Source organism: Rhineura floridana, chromosome 4 (assembly GCF_030035675.1).
Source record: "Rhineura floridana isolate rRhiFlo1 chromosome 4, rRhiFlo1.hap2, whole genome shotgun sequence".
NCBI classification, from domain to species: domain Eukaryota; kingdom Metazoa; phylum Chordata; class Lepidosauria; order Squamata; family Rhineuridae; genus Rhineura; species Rhineura floridana.
In genome coordinates this window covers 208016500-208038591 of record NC_084483.1, presented here as the reverse complement: position 1 = coordinate 208038591, position 22092 = coordinate 208016500, and the positions used below count along the sequence as shown (strand labels likewise).

Sequence of the window (22092 nt, the reverse complement as noted above, 5' to 3'; positions counted from 1 at the left end):
TTTTGTCTGAAATCTGGAGAGCCGCACCCAGTTAGTTTAAACAATCCTGAGCCAGATGAACCAATGGTTTGACTCTGTATAAATCAGGGTTCTTGGTCTCATCCAACATAGCAATTCCTATTCCCTTTGCAGTAATATCTTATAAAGATTTCTTTCCCGGTTCCCCAAGCAGTGGAGTTCCTCATTATGTAATCTGATAAGTGCATAAGAAAATTCCAACTGGATCAGACCTTTTCATGTAGGAAGGCAGAAGTTGTTGTTCACTATCTTGGGAGCCATTCGTGGAGATGTCTCTCCTGTGCGTTTCTAAAAATTACGTATGAGCTTCAGTCGAGATCACCACTCAGCTGTGACTGGTGCGAACAGACTTATTTTGTCTGTTTTTCTAACCTGAAGTTCCAACCAGACAAGGCTGAGTCACTGTTAATGGGAGGTTCCCTAGACCAGATGGAGGGGATGTGGCCTGCTCTTCATGGGGTTACACTCCCTCTGAAGGAGCAGGTGTGTAGCTTGGGGTACTTCTGGTTCCATTACTGTCACTTAAGTGGCCTCGGTGGCAAGGACTGCATTCCATCAGCTATGGCTGGTGGCTGAGTTACCACCCTATCTGGACAGGGATAGCCTGATGTCTGTTGTCTAAACTCTGGTAACCTCTAGGCTAGATTACTGCAATGTGTTATATGTGGGGCTGCCTTTGAAGACAGTTTAGAAACTACAGCTGGTGCAGAATTCAGCAGCAAGATTGCTCACTGAGGCAAGATGGTCTGAGCACGTAACACTAATTCCTGTACAATTGCACTGGCTACCAATTAGTTTCAGGCTCAATTCAAAGTGCTGGTTGTGACCTGTAAAGCCTTATATAGCTCAAGACCTCAGTACCTCAAGGACTGCCTCTCCCCATATGAACCAACCGAGACCCTATGTTTGGCATCTGAGACCCCCTTCATATACACCCCCCAAGGGAGGTGTGGAGGGAGATGACATGAGAACGGGCCTTCTCAGTGGTGGCCCCTCATTTGTGGAATGCTGTCCTCAGGGAGTAACAGAAGAGAGTAGAAAAAGAGGAAGGCCAAACAAGAGATGGGTTGATTCCATAAAGGACGCCACAGACCTGAACTTACAAGATCTGAACAGGGTGGTTTATGACAGAGGCTCTTGGAGGTCACTGATTCATAGGGTCGCCGTAAGTCATGATCGACTTGAAGGCACATAACAACAACTCCCCAGGGAGCCATACCTGGTGCAATCATTATCTGTCTTTGGTGCCAGGAAAAACATTTCTTCCAGGCATTTGGCTCTTACTTTTGGAGTGTTTTTGATGTTGTAGCCTCCTTTAGGGGGTTGCCCTCTTCCACTGCCTTTTATATTAATGTACTGTTTAAATTTTATATCAGTGTACTGTTTTTAAGCTTTAATTTTAGTTTTTTATATTGGTTTTTATCTTTTTATTGATTGTAAGTCGCTTTGGGTTCACTTCTGTGAAGAAAAGCAACTAATAAATTTAATTAATAAATAAATAACCTCCCATCCTGCTCTTTGATTCTAGAATAGTTTTTTCCCCTTCCCTTCTCAGGAGCCTTCTAGATTACTATTTATACTCTCTTCTTCTGCGCACTGAGATCCCAGAGCAGCCCAAAGCTATACATTGCTGTGTTGGGGATGCTTAAAGCTCATCAGTCTCGGACAGCGCTGGCGCAGCTGCTTCTATTAAGAATGACCTTTACTTACATAATGCATATTTATGCTAATTGGCTTTCTTAATTTGGCAGCTCTGCTTTTTGTTTCATTTATTTGCATCATTTATGTCCAGTTTCGCCTGTCATCACAGGTACTATACCTTGGAGCAATTTCAAATTATAACAGTAAAATATTGGCCTTTGAAAATCGATGGTAATGAGGGTGGGTCATGGTTCAGTGGCAGAACACCTGCTTTGCATGCAGAAGGCTGCAGCTTGAGTCCCCAGAATCTCTGTCCGGAAAAGAATTGTTGTAAACCGTCCAGAGAGCTTCAGCTGTGGGGCGGTATATTGTCGGTGCGTGCGTATAGAGATCATACAAGGAAGAAATCCAAGTGTCGCATAGAACAGGAATAAGCCAGGCCAGGCAAGTTTCTTGTAAGAGTCTTTACTTAGCATAAGACATTAGACACAGTTCTCTCCACAAACGACTATTCCCCCACACTGAGCTTTTGCAAGCATCCCTCCTTATCTGCTTGCCAGCCAGCTGCTGACCTTGGCAAACCTGGCGCTCTGTTCTTCCAGCTTAACCCTTCTGCTTCAGGTTTCACTCTCTCCACTAAAAACCCTGTCTGTGAGTCTCACAGAATGCTTCACTGACCAACAGCCCCCACCTGAGACTCACAGATTACAAAACTTCATTGTTCATCATTACATTTCTACAATATTAACTTTTTCCATTACAATACACATCAGTTTGTTTCCTTACAGTTTCTATTTACATTTTCGGTTCAGTTTTTGTTTCTTTATTCCTTTATTCACACAAGTTTCACAGAGTCATTTTTGTTCACTTTTATTTGATAACACATTTATATTTCATTCCTCAACACAAAACTTCCACATGAGATCCATTGTTTCTTTATCTATTGGTCCTTCTTTTTCCCATTCTACCGGATATTCATCTGTCTCATCATTTTTATGTGTAACATTAAAGGTGAATCTCTGAGGTGGTTGTCCTTTTGTTTTTCTTTCTGATCTCCTAACATTATCTATTTCCATTTCTTCCTCACTCTCTATTTTACTTGGACCTGCACCTGTGTCTGCACTTGTACTTGGCACTTCTGTATCTTGCATTGCCATGTCTTCATTTCTCAGTCTTTTTACAGTACGTTTGCCACTATGTATTAGATCAGTCAATGCAGTTCTTAATGGAATTTGCTGCCCAAAAGGAACATCTGCTGCTTCCTGCTTGCTTGCACCCTCAAGTATCACTGTTTGACTGTCTCTCCAAGGTTTATCTATCACCTTTATGCTTCTGCTTAACACTAATTGTTGTTTCTCAGGCAACCAAACTCTATAATATGCATTCTGAAATCCCAAAACGCGTCCTGCCTGAGCTCTTGAGCCTAATTTACCATGCCTTTTCTGTTTTGCAATATGTACCCAGCATTTTGCCCCAAAACGCTCTATGTGTTTCACCCTGGGCTTTCTTCCAGTCAGTTTCTCATAGGGAGACATGCCTATCACTCTGTGCATAAGGCGGTTCTGAATGTATGTAGTGTACAGAATACATTCACCCCAATAAGTGTTATTCATATCTGCATCTGCTAGCATGGCTCTCATTGAATCCTGCAATGACCGGTTCCTCCTCTCTGCAGTTCCGTTGGAGGATGGGCTAAAGGGAGCAGTGAGACTCTGTATTATTCCCTTCTTTTCCAAATATGTTTTAAATGCATTACTGGTAAATTCCCCACCTTGATCTGATTTGATATTTTTGATAACAACCCCATATTGTGTCTCTGTCCTCTGTATAAATGCCTTTAATTTCTCTTCTGCTTCACTTTTCTTTTTCAATAAGAATACATGTGTAAATCTGGAGAAATCATCCACAATCACTAAATAAAACCTTGCTCCACCTTTTGAGCACTGGAAAGGTCCAGCCAAATCCACATGTATGAGCTGATAGGGTTTAGTGGTCGTGCTTTCACAGCTCTTATTTATCGGAGTTACAGTCATTTTTGTTTTATAGCATACCTCACATTCATCCACATGCTCACAATGTGTTAATTTCAAATCTTGACTATGCTTTGGGGTGTTTATCACTTTTTCAAAATGTGCGTGTCCCAATCTTCTGTGCCATTCATGTAAACAATTTTCATGTTTATTTTTATTTACTCCTATCCAGGCACACGTGGGTTTATCAAGAGTGCTCTCAACCATAAACATTTGGTTCTGTAATTTCCCTTGCATACATATTTCACCATCCTTTCTCACAAAACATCTATCCCATTCAAATGTAATTTTACAACCTATTTGAGCCAATTTTCTTACTGATAGAATGTTATATTTTAAACCAGAAACCAATAACACATCTGTCAATATAGTTCCCAAATTACATAACCTGAGCGTGCCTCTTGCAATTGCGTCCTGAGTCGATCCGTGAGCCAGATAAATCTTCTCCTGCACTGGCTTTGAAGTGTAAAGTAAACTAGAGTCTGTGATCAGGCAATTAGACGCTCCGCTGTCGAGAAGCCACTTAGAGTTAATTAGTTTATTGTCCTCTTTAGTAACAAAGTTCACGCTTGTTCTCTGACTTCCAAAGTCCCTGTTATTTCTCTTTTTCCTTAAACAATGTCTCTGTATATGTCCACGGGACCCACAAAAATAACATATTTTATTCTCTTGCCTGTTTCTTTGATGTTGTTGTTGTTGTACAGCCACAGTCTCTTTTAACTCATTTTTCTTATTCTCTTGTCTTCTATTCCATTCTTGTTGAAGTTTCTGTTCTACAAAGTCCAAATTCAGGTTTCCGTCTGGTAAACTTTCCAGGCTAGAGACCATGACATCCCATTTTTGATCAAATGAAGATAACAGTATATAGACCATCTGAATGTCACTATGATGCACTCCTCTATCTTGCAGCTCAGCATTTAATCTACGAAATTCAGCCAGATGCTCTGTCATAGTCACTTCATCTGTAAAACGCATCTGATAAAGTTTCCGTGCTAAACACAGCCTGCTCCCTGCGGTTTGCTGCACATGAGCGGCTCTTAGCTTCTCCCACATTTGATTAGCTGTCGGCTCATTACTCACCAGCAACAGTTGAGAATCAGACAGCCCCAGAGTAATAAAAGCCTTCGCTTTCTCATCTTTCTTCAACCACGCTGCTGAAGGAGCTGCCGGAGGGGGGTTTTCTACGACATCATTCAAATCTTCTTTAATCAGAACTGCTCTCATTCTCCACTTCCAGCTGGAGTAGTTTACAGCATTCAGTCTCTCCATCGGCATCCCGAATGACAGGTTTACAGCCATGTTGCCCACTCTTACTTGCCTCTTTCTTGCACTTTCGTTTCTCTCTGCAACAACGTCACGTCAACGACTCTCGAACCCGCTACCTTGTATGATAAGCTGGGCCCATAACCCCTGTCGGTGCGTGCGTATAGAGATCATACAAGGAAGAAATCCAAGTGTCGCATAGAACAGGAATAAGCCAGGCCAGGCAAGTTTCTTGTAAGAGTCTTTACTTAGCATAAGACATTAGACACAGTTCTCTCCACAAACGACTATTCCCCCACACTGAGCTTTTGCAAGCATCCCTCCTTATCTGCTTGCCAGCCAGCTGCTGACCTTGGCAAACCTGGCGCTCTGTTCTTCCAGCTTAACCCTTCTGCTTCAGGTTTCACTCTCTCCACTAAAAACCCTGTCTGTGAGTCTCACAGAATGCTTCACTGACCAACATATATAACAACAACAACAAGACAAGTTCATGTAGGAAAAGGTTGTCAGTGGCTACTAGCCACAATGGCTGTGCTCTGCCTCCGCAGTCGGAGGCGATATGCTTCTAAATACCAATTGCTGGAAACCACAGGAAAGGAACGCGCTTTTGCAGTGGGGTCTTGCTTGCTTGTGGGTTTCCCATGGGAAATTGTTTGGCCACTGTGAGAACAGGATGCTGGACTAGATGGGCCGTTCTTAAGCATTATCAGAGTTGAAGGACACAGTCCACTTGGACAAAATTTATTTATTATTTATTATTTCAATTTATATACCGCCCTTAGCAGAAGAGTTCTCAGGGCGGTGAACAAACAAGATAAAATACAATATATCATAGTAAAAAAAATCACAAAAACATGTACAAACAAACAGAAAGCACAACAAAAACGAAATACAACACATTAGACTAAGTTATTTTTAAATCACATGTGATACTTGAAAACAATTATCTAAGCAATTATTTAAGGCTTAGTTGACTTGTCAAACAAGCCCTATTCTATTATAGTAAAAGGTAAATTGTAATTATAGGATCAACTATCATTAAATTAGAACCAAAGAAAAGCCAATTTGCTATGTTATACCACAGAGCTTCTTATTATGAAAGTATCATTGCAACTCCTTATTTGTAATGCAAGCTATGAACCTTTTTTTTATTACAGCAGTACAACAGTTCACTATAAAGCGATACAATGGTAGTGGGACAAAAGCTATAATGCTTTAAACACTCTAGGGGTGTGTGAAGCCGGGCCAGTGAGGGGTGTGACCTGGGAAAAGAGGGTGTGGCTAGGGAAGGGCGTGGCCTAGGGGGAGTCCCAAGGGCCAGATAAGAGAGTCCCAAGGGCCAGATAAGAGAGTCCCAAGGGCCAGATAAGAGAGTCCCAAGGGCCAGATAAGAGAAGCCTAGAACGCTAAATCTGTCCCTTAGACCTGAGGTTACCCTCGCCTGGTTTAAATTGTTGAATCCATGCTTGGTCTTCAGAACATATTAGTTTTAACCAGAGTGCAAAGATTCACTTGAACCATTGCCATTGTTAGTCTGTTCTAATGTGTGTGTGTGTGTTTCATCTTCTAGCAACTTCTTCCAAAATGTCATCCTGCACGGAGGCCTTGAGGGACCTGTCTCCAAAGCGATGACGGGCCAGATTGGACTAACCCAGGTCAGACTGAATCACTGCAGCGAGTGGCCTTAGCTCAGGGCAGAGTGGGTTTGGAGGCACAAGCACCCATGCCCCATCCCTGGCATCTCCCCTTAGAAGGATTTCTAGGTGGAAGGACTGTTGGCAAGGTGGCCTGGCTCCTTGTGTCATTCTTGCTGCCACAAAAACTGGGTGCTGGCCGTGGCATGGCTGCCTTCTGGCAGGCCTGGCCTAGTGTCTCTGGCTGCGCTGCAAGGAAGTTGCCTTTTCTTGTGCGTCTGGCTTAAAATCCATGTAATTCCCCATAAGACTCAGTCTGTTGCAGACAGACCACAGCCTCTCCCTTCCCAGGTGGGCTTGTGCAGCACCCTTCTCTTAATGTGGAGATTTGCAGACTTCAGGCTTGTGGGAGCTGCTTTTTCAGTAGAGTTCTGAGGTCCACAGCCAGGTGTAACAAGGTGGTGGTGGTGGGTGGAGCCAGAGTCAAAATGGTGGATGTCAGGCAACAGGCAAACCCCCCCATGAGCCATGCATTGGGGCGATCTGCATGTGCAATTCAAATCTACCTCTGAGCTGCTGCAAGTCAGCGATTTAACGTTAGAATGCTAAAACTTCTCAAAGACCAGGTTATAAGCAGACAATTAATATTCACATTTTACAGGTGAGAAACACTCGGGTTGAGCAATGAACAGAAGGCCAGCCATAGCCAAGCACCTGGTAGCAGTTTTTCTTGCCAATGTGGAACTATTGGGTATCAGAAACCCTTGCTGATGCCACACAGTCACCCAGATGTCTACTGCTGGATCCCAATCTAGATGATGCGTATTTTGGGGGATGTGTACCAAACGTATTAAAAATGATTTTTTTATGCAAGCAAAAGGGGGGAAAGAAGAAGGCAAGGAAAAAACTGGTCAGTTCACATTAGTATCACAAGAAACACCAGGATATCCATCTTAGTTTACACATATAGCTCAGTATCTGCCATCTGTATGTCCGAATAGATACCCAGGCGAAGCTGGTGTTTATAAAAAGTACATTCAAATGTAGCAAAGGTGTCAACCATTGCACAATAGATGGCGAGTATTTCTCCTTCCAGGCTTAAAGCCGAAGTATTTTAAATACCAAAAGCACTCATAGACTTGGCGGGACACTAATTGTCCACTATATGAAGTAGTTAAAAATGGCTTAGAATGGGAAGAGACCCCTGGGAGTTATTTGTCCCAGTGCCCACCCTGGAACTATGGGACTGAAAAGGGCCCCAAATTGATAAGAATCCAGATTTCCATTGGTGGGTAGGCGCCTTAATCACCAGCCACCCACAGATGAGCCCATGCAATATGGTTTGGGTAGCACATCATAACTCTATTTTTCCATGAGTATATATACCTGTCCCAGCTGTTCTCTGGAAACCTTCCAAGATTGCAGCTTCTGTAATCTTCCAAGTTATATCCGGCTGTCTCCACAAGTTGTACCCTGTGGAATAAAGCATGTGGAAACCACAGCTTGGTGATTTGAATCTTGCATACCCACTGCTGCAGCCTGGATTTGGTTTCTGGTTTCCTGCAGTAAAAGTTGGGCGTTAAAGGGAGCAGGACCTATTTTGTAGGTATTGTAACCTCTCCCAGGTTCAGTTCCTCTGGTTGAAATGAGAAGGACCAAGAAAGGATCTCTAAGACCCACAGCCGGTCAGTGTACCCCTACCTTCTCCACCCTGGTGCCCCCCAGATGTCTCACACAACCATGCTGGCTGAGGCTGATGGGAGTCGTAGTCTAAAACATCAGGGTGGGGAAGGTTGGAATAGACAGTTGAGCATCTATGTGCACAGCCCTTTCATGTTACAGTCCACTGTGTGGGAGCTCTCAGGAAGGCCACATGGGGAGTGCAGTGCCTTGCAATTGGTGAAAATGGAAATGGGCTGCCTTCAAGTCAATCTCAACTTATGGTGACCCTGTGAATAGGGATTTCATGGTAAGCAGTATTCAGAGGGGGTTTCCCATTGCCTCCCTCTGAGGCTCGTCCTCCCCAGCTGGCGAGGGCCTGCTCAGCTTGCCACTGCTGCACAAGCTGGCCCTTTCCTTGTCCGCAACTGCCAGCTGGGGGGCAACTGGGCTCCTTGGGACTCTGCAGCTTGCCCACGGCTGCACAGGTGGCAGGGCACGTAACCCCTGAGACACTCCCTGTGGGGTGATCTTTAGCTGGCCCTTGACACCCAGGAGACACGAGCGGGGATTGGAACTCACAGACTCGACTCCAAGCCAGGCTCTCCTCCCCACTGTGCTATACCAGCTGTTGCAATTTGTGAAGGAGCCCCTTATTCCACCCTCCCAGGATAATTCCTAACCTTCAGTCTCAGAATCTGCCTAAAAATGGGCCTCCTTCTCTCTCCACCCACCCCATCACCCCCAATGGTATTAGCATAACAATTAATGCATTTTCGTTTGGGGCTTATCAGGAAGGATCGTAGCTCAGTGGCAGAGCGTCTGCCTTGCATGCAGAAGGCCCCAGGATCAATCCCCAGTGGCATCTCCAGGTAGGGCAGGGAACATACCCAGCCTGGAACCCTGGAGAGCCACTGCTGCCAGTCAGCGTAGACGGTACTGAAGTAGATGGGCCAAGGGTCTGACTCGGAATAAGGCCGCTTCCTGCGTTTCAGCTGATCAGTGACTTTGAAGAAGACTGTAAGAAGATCGCTGCTACCTCTGGAACCTCCCTGCCGAAACAGTTCTCCGTGGCTCGGGTCTTTGAGGAAATGACAGAAGGAGAGACTTTCAACTACCCTCTCCTGCGGGCAGCTGTGACCCTCCGAAACCATGGTAAAGGCACCCTCCGCTCTGCGAGGGGCTGCTGGTGGACAAGCCTCGGTGCCTGCTATGATTTAGCCCTGCATTTGCTGCTGTGATTCGTAACACAGATGTTTTTATAGTTCTGTTTTTAAATGCGCTTAGAAGAAGCTTTTGTTTATGTATACCCTGCCCCAAGAAGCCCGCCCTCCTCCCTCCCTAATGGTTTTTGGAGGTTTTTGAAAACCATCTTGTTCTGGAGAGCCTTTGGGAGGGACTGATGGGAGAGCCCGAGACTGTTTTTATGCTTTTTATTTTTATTTTTACTTTTTAGTCCCTTTAGTGTCACTCCCTTATATATATATATATATATATATTCCCATTTGTTGTTGTTGCTATGTGTCTTCAAGTTGATTTTGACTTACGGCGACCCTATGAATAAGTGATCTTCAGTAGCATCTGTCATGAACCACCCTGTTCAGATCTTGTAAGTTCAGGTCTGTGGCTTCCTTTATGGAATCAATCCATCTCTTGTTTGGCCTTCCTCTTTTTCTACTCCCTGCTGTTTTTCCCAGCATTATTGTCTTTTCTAGTGAATCATGTCTTATTATGTGTCCAAAGTATGATAACCTCAGTTTCATCATTTTAGTGACAGTTCTGGTTTAATTTGTTCTAACACCCAATTATTTGTCTTTTTCACGGTCCATGGAATCCATAAAGCTATCCCCCAACACCACATTTCAAATGAGTTGATTTTTCTCTTACCCACTTTTTTCACTGCCCAACTTTCACATCCATACATAGAGATCGGGAATACCATGATCTGAATGATCCTGACTTTAGTGTTCAGTGATACGTCTTTGCATTTGAATATACTCCCATACAGTAGGGCCCCACTCATACGGTAGGTTAGGTTCCAGACCCCCGCCGAAAAGCGAAAACCGCCGAAAAGCAGATCAGCTGTAGTGCGGGGGTCTGGAACCTAACCAGCTGATCACGCCGGAGGAGATGTCCTCCTCCGGCGCGATCAGCTGTAGCGCGGGGAGTTCCAGCCGCTGCGCTACAGCTGACAGTGGTCCCCGCTCTAAAGCTGTTTGTGCGCTATAGCTGTAGCACGCAATCAGCTGTAGCGTGCGATCAGCTGTAGAGTGGGGAGCTTCAGCCACTTGGCAGCGCTTGGCCGCTGAAGCTCCCCGCGCTACAGCTGATCGCCCCGCTGGCACCGTATTAGCGGAACGCTGAAAAGCCGGGCGCTGAAAAGTGGGGCCCTACTGTACTAGGAAGAGGTGTGAGAATGAAGATGCATTAGGGCCTGTTCTCAGAAAGTGCATGCCACCTACAGTTTTTAGAAGGACTTCGATTAAAAATATCTGGCTTAAACAATATTTTGCCTTATTAATCGGGAATGCCTTTTAAGTTGATTAAACATGTTTTTCTTATCCAGCTTATTAATTGGTTAGATTCGTTAATCCAACCCTACTTCATACGCTCACCTTGATCAAGGTGAGTGTGTCGTTTTCTCAGCCACATAGTGGTGGTGGAAATAGCCTGACAATGTTAAGATACCCCTCTCTCTCTCTCTGTCTCTCCCTCTCTCGCTCCCTCCCTCCCCCCCTCCCTTTCCCCCATTCTCTTTTCCATCTGAATCTGCATTTGGAATTAGCGCACATTTCCTGACTGTGGCACAGAGCACTGCAGTAGATAGGCCAATGGATCAAGCTTCCCTTTTTCTCCTTATTCTACTGAACTGTTTGCTGCCCCTTGCAGGCTTCAAGATTGCTGTCCTGACAAACAACTGGATTGACGACACCTCCTATAGGCATCGCACAGGGCTTGCCTTCACTCTACTAAGGAGATATTTTGACCGGGTGATTGAGTCATGCCGTATTGGGCTGCAGAAGCCAGATCCCAGGATCTATGAGTATGCGCTGGATATGTTGAAGGCAAAACCTGAGGAGGTCAGCTGTGCACATCTGTGAACCTTTTTGTCCTTGCAAGAGTGCCTGTTATCCCCTTCCAGATCTCTCTGTGCAGATTGTGTTTACTTCAGTCATGCCTCAGTACAGGGGTGGGGAACCTCTGGCCAGGCTCCCCCCATTTGGCCCACCAGGCCGCTGTTGGCTAAGATGCACTTACCCACCCTACAACTGATGTCATATATGTGCCCTTTGTTTTTAAACTGCTTCTAATGTACTTTAAATGGTTGTAACCTGCCCTGGGACCTTAGGGTGAAAGGCAGGTAATTAATAATAATTCAGACTCTGAATCCTAGCAAGATGGAGATGCGGTGGGTTCGTGGTCCCCGGGTTCGGATAATTGGTCAGTTGCCTGCTTTGGATGGGGTCGTACTCCCTCTGAAAGACCAGGTCCGTAGTCGGGGGGTGCTCCTGGATCCATCTTTGTCACTAGAGGCCCAGGAGACCTTAGTGGCTAGGAGTGCCTTTTACCAGCTTTGACTGGTGAGACATCTGCTGCTGTTTCTGGACCGGGATAGCCTGACCACTGTTGTCCACACATGGGTAACTTCCAAGGTGGATTACTGCAATGCGCTGTATGTGGGGCTTTCCTTGAGGTTGGTCCGGAAGCTGCAGCTGGTGCAAAATGTGGCGGCAAGACTGCTCACTGGGGCAGGGGATTGCCAACATGTCACCCCGCTGCTGAAAGAATTGCAGTAGCTGCCCATTTGCTACCAGGCCAAGTTCAAGGTTCTAGTTTTGGCTTGGAACCAGGATACCTGAAAAACCATCTTATCCCTTATATACCCAGTTGATCACTGCGCTCTGCAGGTGAGGGCCTCCTGCAGATGCCATCTTATCAGGAGGTCTATTCCACACAACATAGGAAATGAACCTTTAGCATTGTGGCACTGACATTTTGGAATTCTCTCCCCTTAAATATTAGACAGGCTCCGTCTCTGTTACCTTTTCGGTGCCTACTTGAAGACTTTCCTCTTTCAACAAGCCTTTTAAGTAGAGACCTTATCCCAGTCTGCGTCTGTGTTGGAACTGCATTTTGATATGTTTTTAAAGCTTTTTTTAAAAAAAGATTTTTAAAGTTTTTTAAAAAAAATGTTTTTAAAGATGTTTTGTTTTAATATATTCTAAAGTCTGTCTTTATGATGTTTTAAAGTGTTTTTGGTGCTTTTGTTTGCCTCCCTGGGCTCCTACTGGGAGGAAGGGCGGGACATAAATCTAATAAATAAAATGAATAATAATAAATAATAATAATCATTAATAATATATTACATCAGATGTGGGGCAGGTAAAGGCCAAAAGGGGGTTTGCAGGCACCACTGATCAGCTGACGGGCAGCACCTACAAAGCCCGAGGTGCAGCGCTTTCCAAGCGGGCAAAAACGGGTTACCTGAAATCATAGTGATGTCACATGATTGGCCCTGCCTATCATTATATGATTTTATTATTTTAAATTGTCCGCTGTTTTTAACCTATATTTTATGGTTTTAATTTTTCTCATAGTTTAATTCTTTTTTAATAATATACTCTGTATGTTTTAATGGGGTTGTTTTTAGTTGTAAGCCGCTCTGAGTCCTATTGGAAAAAGGGCGGGGTCGAAATAAAGGTTATTATTATTATTATTATTATTATTACCTGTCAAACTTTGCCTGTAGGAGTGGTGGTGATGGAAATAAGCTTCCCACCCTGCCATAGTGTATGAAGGGGGGCTGACTACATGTTCCATGATGCTATATCACAAGTTTAGTGTAAATTGGGCTGGCAGTGAAAGGTAGGCTTTTTCAGTTTCTTAATGGGATGTAGTTGGCTCTGTACAGCTATATGGGGTGATTCCAGAGAATCACATTAAAAAGTGCAGGATTGGGCCCCAAATCACACCTTCTGAGAGGAAATCAGAGGAGACCTTGGAGATCTGTGATCTGGTCTCCTTTCTCTTTTAATTTTTAAAAATAACTGTTTCTGTGTGTATTTACCGTAATTTGGACCCCACTAGTGGGTGATGGGGAGATCAGCCCCACACTGTTTTCTGTTCTGAACCACACAAGCTACTATTTGAGAAGTTAGGAAAAATGCCTGTGGCCCCAGTCGAAGCAGAGCAAACTGCAAGCGTGTGTGTTGGGCTTAGATCCAGGAAATGGTGGTAGGGAAAGGGTTAATCCCCTCCCCTAAATGCTGTGGTCTTGACCCAGTTCTGCCAGCCCTTCACTTTGAAACTCCTAAATAACAAAGCCAGAAAACAAAACCCGAGGGAGGCTTTGACGAGTGTGTCTGTCAAAATTGCGCTGCAAACACTCCCCCGCCCCCAGTGGCTGAGAGGATGTGCTTGGAAGCGGGTGATCGATGCTGCTGACCTCTAGAGGAGCAAGTGGATAAAATCCCCTTGGTTTTTTTTCCATTCTTTTTTTGTGCTGGAGGGGCTGGGGGAGGTTTAAGTGCCCAACAGCCCTCCTACCCTCTCCAAATTATGCAGATTCATCCAATTTGCATGTCATTTGCAGGTTGTTCAAGTTTTTCTTGTTGCAAAATTAGGATTGCCTAGGTGAAGAATAAAATTAGTATTAGTATTGTAGTAGACACACAGCTCCACTTGCAGCCTTAAGGAAGTCAGAGGTCCGCTAGATTTAATAATGGTGGAACAGGTTGGGTATGGTAGTTCTTTCCTTCCGTCTGACACTGAGATTTGACCACTTCTTCCTTACCCCAGGCTATTTTTCTGGATGACTTTGGTGTGAACTTGAAGCCTGCTAAGGAGATGGGAATAGCCACTATTCTTGTGAAAGATACCGGCTCTGCTTTGAAGGAGCTGCAGGATCTGACGGGGGTTCAGGTGAGGAGGTCTTCTATGTGGCTGTTGCATTGGAATGAATTTCTGTTGATCACATGGGGGACTGGTTGTAGTGTTGTAGTAGTATGCAGACAGGTGTGTGTGTGTGTGTGTGTGTGTGTGTGTGTGTGTGTACAAACTGGCATATTATACAAAAGTAAAATTCACCTGTGTTGCTGTGGTCGCTGGTGCCTCTGGCCCTACCCCACCACTGGCGTGCGGCCTCAGGAAGGTTCCCCAGGAAGGGAATACGGCCCTTGGGCAGAAAAAGGTTCCCCACCCCCATCATAGAGTTTTCAGCACATGCAGGGGGGTCCCTGTGATCCCCTCTTAGAACTCAAAGACTACTCCAATGCAACCTATGCATTAATAGCAAGCAGAAGGGAGTGCGTCTTCACAAAACCGCAGGATTAACTTGGGGGATTTGCGGCCCGTGTTGTGATGGCCCCAGCCGTCAATGACTTTAAAAGGAGAGTAGACGGATTCATGGAATCTATGAATGGCTATGTTGGCGTGTGTGCGTTGTTGCGTGAAACAGCATACATTACGTTGAAGTTAAGTTGAGCAAGAAACTTCTTCAGAGCATTAGAGCATGTTAAGAGTCTTTATTAGGACATTAAGGCTTTTCAGCAGTTTCCCCCCCCCCCTCTAGCTCTACAGCACATTTCTCTCCGAGAGCAAAAGTAAGACAGCCTCTCAGGTCAGAGGCATGATGCAGAAGGACACAACTCACAGACTCTGTTAGAACTTTCCCAGTCTATATCTTGATGGTTACCATAACAACGGCCTTCACTGTCCGTTCCCAGACTGGCAAAGACATAACTCCTCTTCAAAACTTTCAGACTTGATGGAAAACTACTAGGCCTCATGCCAACAGTCTAAATGGGGCTTCCATGTTTAGAGTTGGCGTACCTTTTGAATGTCAGATATATGGGGACAAATAACTGGGGAAGGCTAATAATGCCTTTATGTTTGGCTTGTGGGACTTTCTGGAAGCCTCCATCTGGCTACAGTGCAAGATTATTTTTATATATATATATTAGATGTATATCCTGCCGTTCCTCCCAGTAGGACACTGGGATTTAATAGGACACTGGGATTTAGGACACAGGATTTAGATGGTTGGCAACATGGTCTCCAGTCTCTTGCAATGGTGCCATTCCTGTCTCTCTAATGAGGTTCTGGCATATATAAATGGTGTTTTAAGTGACATTCAAAGCTTCTAATTACTTGGCGCCATATTTGTAACCAAGTTTGCTCTTTGCAGCTGTAGGCTGGCTACTTTTCCCACCTCTTAATGACAAGTTCTGTGTAGCTCACAAGCTTGTATGCCTCCGTACCAGTACATATTTAATCCAAAATCATAGGAAGCTGCCTTACACAGAGTTTGGCCATCTAGCTCAGTATTGATTACATGGATGTGACCACGCAGAGGAGGGCCAGGATCTCTTCTCGATCATCCCAGAGTGCAAGACACAGAACAATGTGCTCCAGTTACAGGAAGCCAGATTGCAGCTGAACATCAGGGGGGAAAAGCTTAACTGTTAGAGCAGTATGAAGGTGGAACAATGGTGGTGTACTTTCCAGCACTAGAGGCATTCAGGAGGCAGCGGGATCGCCACCTGTCAGGTATGCTTTAAGTTTGGATTCCTGCATTGAGGAGCAGGTTGGACTTGATGGCCTCATAGGCCCCTTCCGGCTATGACTGCCAGTGGTTCTCCAGGCTTTCAGATGGAATCTTTCCCTGCCAGTGACTGAGCCTGGGACCTTTTTGTAGGCACAGCTGATGGTCTGCCACTGAGTTAAGGCCCTTGCCTAAATACCATCGTATCTGGAATCTGCAAGCAACACCCCCACCCCCACTGACAAGGAATGAAATGAACCTGAGAAGAGGTTAATGGCAGGGCATCTGGAAGGCAGGGGGGAGGCAGCTGCATCAAGAGTTATACAGGACTGCTGATTTCAGCACTGTCGGGCGTATTAACCTTGTAAACCTTCATCCATGACTGGCTGACTTAAGCCCAACAGGATCTCGTTACTGAGTGTTGGAGCAAAGTGCCTCTCTGTAGTTCTTCCTAGGCTTCTTGCCTTCTTGCCATCTATGAAGGTAGCTCACGTAGCAGCTGATTCTTTGAAAGTGGATCCTCTCCATCCTCTGGAAGGTTTCTGTCTTCTGCTCTCCAGAGAGACATCTGTTGAGTGAACTGTTAACCACAGAAGTGTAGGAATTTCCTTTTCTGCACTCAGCCAGACTTGTACCCTTGCACTTGCCAAATTGCTAGGATTTGTGCTTTACATCCTGAAAAAGAAAATACAAAGGGCACTTTCAGATGGTGAGATTTTTAAGAGCAGGAAAAATATAAACCTTTGGATCTTCTTAGCTGCACTGCACTGTCTTTCAATGAGGGCATTTTGGGGTGGAATTGAATAGAATCTTGACTCTTGGCTTGGTTTTTTAAACATTAAAAAAGAAACAAATTCCCAGACCTCATAATTGTATACTCAATATCTGAAGACACTGTTTGCACAAGTCTTCCATGTCTGTGGGAGCTGAGCTTATTTGCTCTACATGATAAGTGCTTTTATCTCTTTGATATGCATGCATTTTGAGATATTTCCCCAGTTCTCTCCACTCTGCACCCCTTTGCCCATTAACTTACCAGTTCCTTTGCTGAAATATTGTTCTGTATTTTAAAAAAAACAATATAAAGCTTTATTCCATCTCTATAAAATCTCCCACATCAAATTTAGAATTGAAAGCAAGCCAATGGATAATGTATGTCAAACAAGCAAGAAAAAAGACCGCTATGCATGGCATGAATGCATAATTCTGAGCACATAATTAGTTCTTACTTTCTTAGTGTGGAATTTGGGGACTGAGGTTTGCAGGACTTCATTGCAGGTCAACTGTTAGTGTCTGCTTGCTGCTTGTTTTTGAAAACAACATCCCAAAACACTTCCAAACCCAAACACCACCTGCAAGATCCTGCAGTTGGGGAGCTGTGGTGAACAGAGGTTCTGAGTGCCCAACAGGTTATCAAACAAAGAGGCATGAAAAGGAAAAATAAAAATAAACAGAACCTTCCAAGTTAGCCTCACTAGATGCCCAAGTGTTGTAGCAGGTAGGGTGGTAGACACTGGGGTGGCTGGGTATGAGGGATGGGAAAAAAACCTGTCCATTTCTGTTCTCTGTTGCTCATTTTTCCAATCTTAATTTCAGTTCTCCACATTTCTGCATCAAGTTATGATTCTTTTTTATAAACAAAAATCTGCATGAAAATTTTCCAGCATTTCAGTGCACATTTCTCCTGATAAACACATTTTTGTAGACAGTTTGGACTAATGTACACATTTTTGCAAGCAATTTCTCATCATGTAATGCATTTTTGTATCTTATTTTCACTCACATGTTCATTTTTATGCACGTGTCCCCGTAACATGTGTATTCTTGTGAACATTGTTTGGTTGGCAAACTGCATTGCAAAATTGGAACGTGTGAATTTTGAAGGATGGCTTCTGATATGTTTCGGTTCTCATATTGTTTTGGAAAGCGTGAATTTGATTGATTCAGCTTGAAATGTGAATTGAATCTAATTTCTTGCCCATCTCTACTGAGTTCCCATCTCTGATCAGCCATGAAGCTTGCTGAATGCTTTTAGGCCAGTCTCTCTCTGCCTCTTAGCCTCGCCGAGGGATAGGGATGGAGAAGAAATTAGTTTGCATTTGCACTTAATTTGCAAATTTACCTAATTGCACTTTCTGAAACAATATGCAAACCGAGGCACAGCCATCTGTTGAAATTCTCATTTCTCTGAATTTTGCAGTTCCCCAGGCCAAGTAACGTGTAGAGAAATGCACATATTAAGGTAAAGTGTGCATAAAATGCATGTATTAGTGAAAACAGCAGACAAAATGCTTTATATTAGGGAAAATTGCTTTGCAAAATTGTATGTTGAGCAAAATTGCATACAAATGTTTATTAGGAGAAATTAGCACTAAAATGCTTGTGAATTTTCATAAGGACTTTTACAAAATTCACAAACATGTGGCAATGTGGGGAACTGAATTTAAGATTGAAAGAATGAGAAACTGAGAGAAACCAGAATTGACAGATTCGCCTGTCTCTACCCAGGGATGAACTAATTTTGCCAGTTTCAATTTCTCATTTTGCCACATTTTTGCATCATTTGCTAATTTCTTTTAAGTCCTTGTGAAAATTCGTCAGCATTCTAGTATGCATTTCTCCTAACGTACACCTTTTTTTGCAAATATTTTTCTCTAATGTAGTAGTGGGTTAGACAGGCTAGCAACTTCTCATGTTCCTACGCTCCCCAGGTCTGCAGAAGGCAATCTCTCTTTCTCTCTCTCTCTCTCTCCTTAAATTATCTACCTCATAGCTTCTTGAACAGGAAGAAAGCCTGCCCCCTGCTTGTGAACCGGAGAGTGTGGCCCATGGCTATGTGATGATCAAGGTAAGAGCAGGTGGACTGTTTTTAATGGCAATGCCATTTTAGTCATTTATAATTCTGTACATATTGTTACTTGAAAAACACCAAAAGAGCATTTGTTATTGGGTAGTATATGTAAATAAATAAAACTGGTACTGTTTTTGCTCTTTTGCGTGCCTCAAGTATAGCTGTGCAGATCCAGCGCTGGGTTCACAAGATGTGGGAGTGCTGCCTTTTTGACTGCTTGGCACTTATTTATTTTAGTCTAGTTTATTTGCAGATTTATAAGCCGCTTCACAGCCCAAAGATACCAAAGCAGAGTATAATAAAATAAGATAAAATTAAAAAAAGATTTCAAACTCAGTAAATAAAAGGCAACAAATCAATTTCTACAATTGTACAATTAATATTCCATAAAATGGTGGGCCATACATCAGGGAAAGCCTTCTTAAATAAAAGTATCTTCAATAGCCACCTAAATATCAAAATTCAAGGCGCTTTCCTGACTTCAGCTGATAACTGTTTCTAGAGGTCTGGAGCTGCAGCTTCAGAAGTCTGGTTTTATAGATCATACTAAGTGCACCTCTAGGATACATAGTACTTTAAGCTGTATCCTGTGTGAGCTCAGTTGCTGGGCATAGATACATGGAGCAAGTGGCTCCCTTAGGTCAGCTCAGTCTGAATTCCTCTGCTTGTCTTCCACTGGGGTCAGCAGATCTGGGCACAGTTCAGGCACTGCGCTTGAACCCTACATGCTTTGGGTCAGATGATCTTCCTTCTGTTCCAAGGCTATATTTAAGTTCAGTTGAGAGTTGTCATCTTGATTGTCAATTGTGTGTGGCACCTTAAAAGACTTGTGGCATGAGCTTTCGTGGTTCAGCATCAGTGCATCTAATGAAGTGGAATGTAGTCCATGAAAGCTTATGCCATAATAAATGTGTTAGGTTTTAAGGTACCACAAGGCTCTTTGTTGTAATTGTGTGTAGTCAGGTTCTAGCTGCAATGTCTCTTGGGGGGGTGCCCCTATTGGTTGCCCTCATGTGTAGATCTCTCTCTGCCTCCTCCCCAACTAGAAAGTTCATCAAAAGCAAAGACTGGCTATTTTCTGGAAGTTCTGGCCTTTTAAGCAGAGTTAAGCAAATGTGCAATAAGTTTAAATGTAGCCTTACCGTGGTGGTAAAATATTTATTGTTGTGTTGGGTGGGATGTGTATGGAAGGAGATCCTGCATAAAATAAAGGGTACCCAGGACCAAACTCAGACACAAAGTCTCAGCTGCTTTGAACTGGAACCAAACCCCTGAGCATACAATAAGTGCAACTTAACTGGCTTGATAATTGGAAGCTCAGGAAGAGCTTTTGAGGGTGTGACCTGTCCCCCCCTTTCAACACTAAAAGAGGTAGGCATGTGAGGGGGCAGGGACAGAAAGACAACTATATTCTCAGAAAGATCAGTGGAAAAGTCAGGGAGAGGGAAGAGCAGGATTATGGGGGGCACAGGAAGGAGAATGCCCTCCCTAAAGCAGTTTTTTGATTCATTTAAATTAAACAGGATTTGGGTATGGAAACATCCCTCTCAATCAGGGTTTGGTTTGTATTCACGTTCGTATGAATGGGTCACAGGCTTTTAAATGGAGGCTTTCCATACTTGATGGTCTTTGTCATGTTGGAATGTGTCCTCAGATTTAGACACACGGTTGCTTCTAGCTCCATCTGCGATTCTGACTCGGGTCTTGTGTTTCCCCCACTTTAGCCTGATACCCAGCTACACTTTGTGGAGATGGGTAGTGGTCCGGTCGTTTGCCTGTGCCATGGTTTCCCAGAGTCCTGGTTTTCTTGGAGGTACCAGGTAAGAGACGTTCCATTGGCATGGAGAGGAGGGTGGTATCCATTGCTCGTACTTGTTACAGAGAACTATCAGGGTTCACCACACTGAATATAGCAGTCTTCCCCAAACTGGTGCCCTTCAGACTTTTCAGACTACAGTTTCCATCATTCCCAACCAGCAGAGCTGAAATTTGTAGTCTAGAATACTTGTGATGTCTGGGGCTGATGGGAGTTGTAGTTCAAAACATCTGTAGGGCACCAGGTTGTGGAAGGCTAGTATAGAGTAACAAGCAAACAAATGAAGTCTCTGTCCTGAGGAGCTTACAGTCTAAAATTCAACACAGGAGGAGGCGACAGAGGGAAGTATGACTGAGGCGGACTTAAGGACACAGGAAGTCATTTTAGCTCATACATACTTGAGCACAATTTCAGTTCAGGCCTATGGACTTAACCTGAGTTTCAGTGGTGATTCCAGCAGTTCAAGAACTGGTTTTGTTTAAAACAGGGAAACTTTGGTTAGGCATGGGATTGCCATTGGAACAGGTTTGTTCATGTCATCCCGTGGTCATTGGGCCAAGTGGCTCAGTGACCTCTCTTGCTGCAGCTCTTTGTCTCTCTTGCTGATTGGGGTGATTCCAGAGCTGGTGGAGTAGCCAGAAATAGTTAAGGAGGGTTACCTCTGTCGCAAGTGGAGAGCCTACGAAAAGGAGGGGGGAGAGATGTTGTCGAGGCAGGCACAATGGAGGAAAATCAGCTTGGCTCCCCCTAAATAGACAGCCTCCTGTTTGGGGGCTGTGATAGTATTTAGGTTGGCTATGTATGTGTTCAGACTCCTGGCATTTCCAGTTAAAGGACTGGGCCAAGACTCTGGGAGCATTGATGGTTGATGCCATTGGGACTGGTAGGGTGGGAGGCAGGGAGACCAGCAGTGGGCGGAGCCACAGCCAATCACAGACAGAGCCAACTAATTCTAATTTTCCCATCCATCCTCCCCTCTGCTGAGTTCTAAGAAGAAGGGAGTCAGCAGCCAGGCTTCAGTGGCTGGTTTTAAGTAAGAAGGTGGTGGCTGGCTGAGGGCAGACTGAGGCTGGTGGGGCTGTGCCCCCCCTTGCCCTAATGGAACAACCTCCACTGTCCGGAAGGACCACTGGCCAGCAAAGTATATGGGTACCAGTGATCTGTTTTCTTACACCAAAGCTCCACTTGCAAAAGAATGACCTGCAGTGTAAGGCAAGAGAGAGGCCAAGGTCTAGGAGAGCTCAAGGACTGGCAAGTGCCCAGGATCAGCATCACAGGCTGTGCGTGGTATCCTGTCTCCACTAGAGACGCAGGTTGTGATTGCGAAAGATGGCCCTTTTAGCAGTGGTGCCAAAATTGTGGAATGCCCTGGGGAGATCCGCCGGGCTCTTCCTCTGTTGGGGGAGATGCTGAGAACCCATTTGTGTTGAGAAAGGTTTTCTTTAGTGGTTCACTGCCCCCAAAGCGAGTTCTTTAAGGTATCCTTTCCTCTCTCTCTGTTTTTCGATGTGCTGTCAACGGTGCCTTAATGTTTACAATTACGTTATTAGGTAACTTGTCAATTGCTCTGGTTATAGTTTTGTTTATAGAAATGCAGGAGGGGTCAGGGAAATCTATTAAATAAGTAACTAGTAAAA

General features: G+C 44.3%; 1 protein-coding gene across 1 annotated transcript in view; it reads left to right on the top strand.

The window, feature by feature from the left end:
• Positions 1–22092, top strand: part of EPHX2 (epoxide hydrolase 2) — an 86478-nt gene that overhangs the window by 7516 nt on the left and 56870 nt on the right. The window contains exons 2-7 of the mRNA XM_061625861.1: positions 6523–6607; positions 9241–9400; positions 11135–11325; positions 14045–14167; positions 18562–18636; positions 20364–20459. Of these exons, the coding sequence (XP_061481845.1) occupies positions 6523–6607; positions 9241–9400; positions 11135–11325; positions 14045–14167; positions 18562–18636; positions 20364–20459 (730 nt within the window). The remainder of the gene's footprint in view (positions 1–6522; positions 6608–9240; positions 9401–11134; positions 11326–14044; positions 14168–18561; positions 18637–20363; positions 20460–22092) is intronic.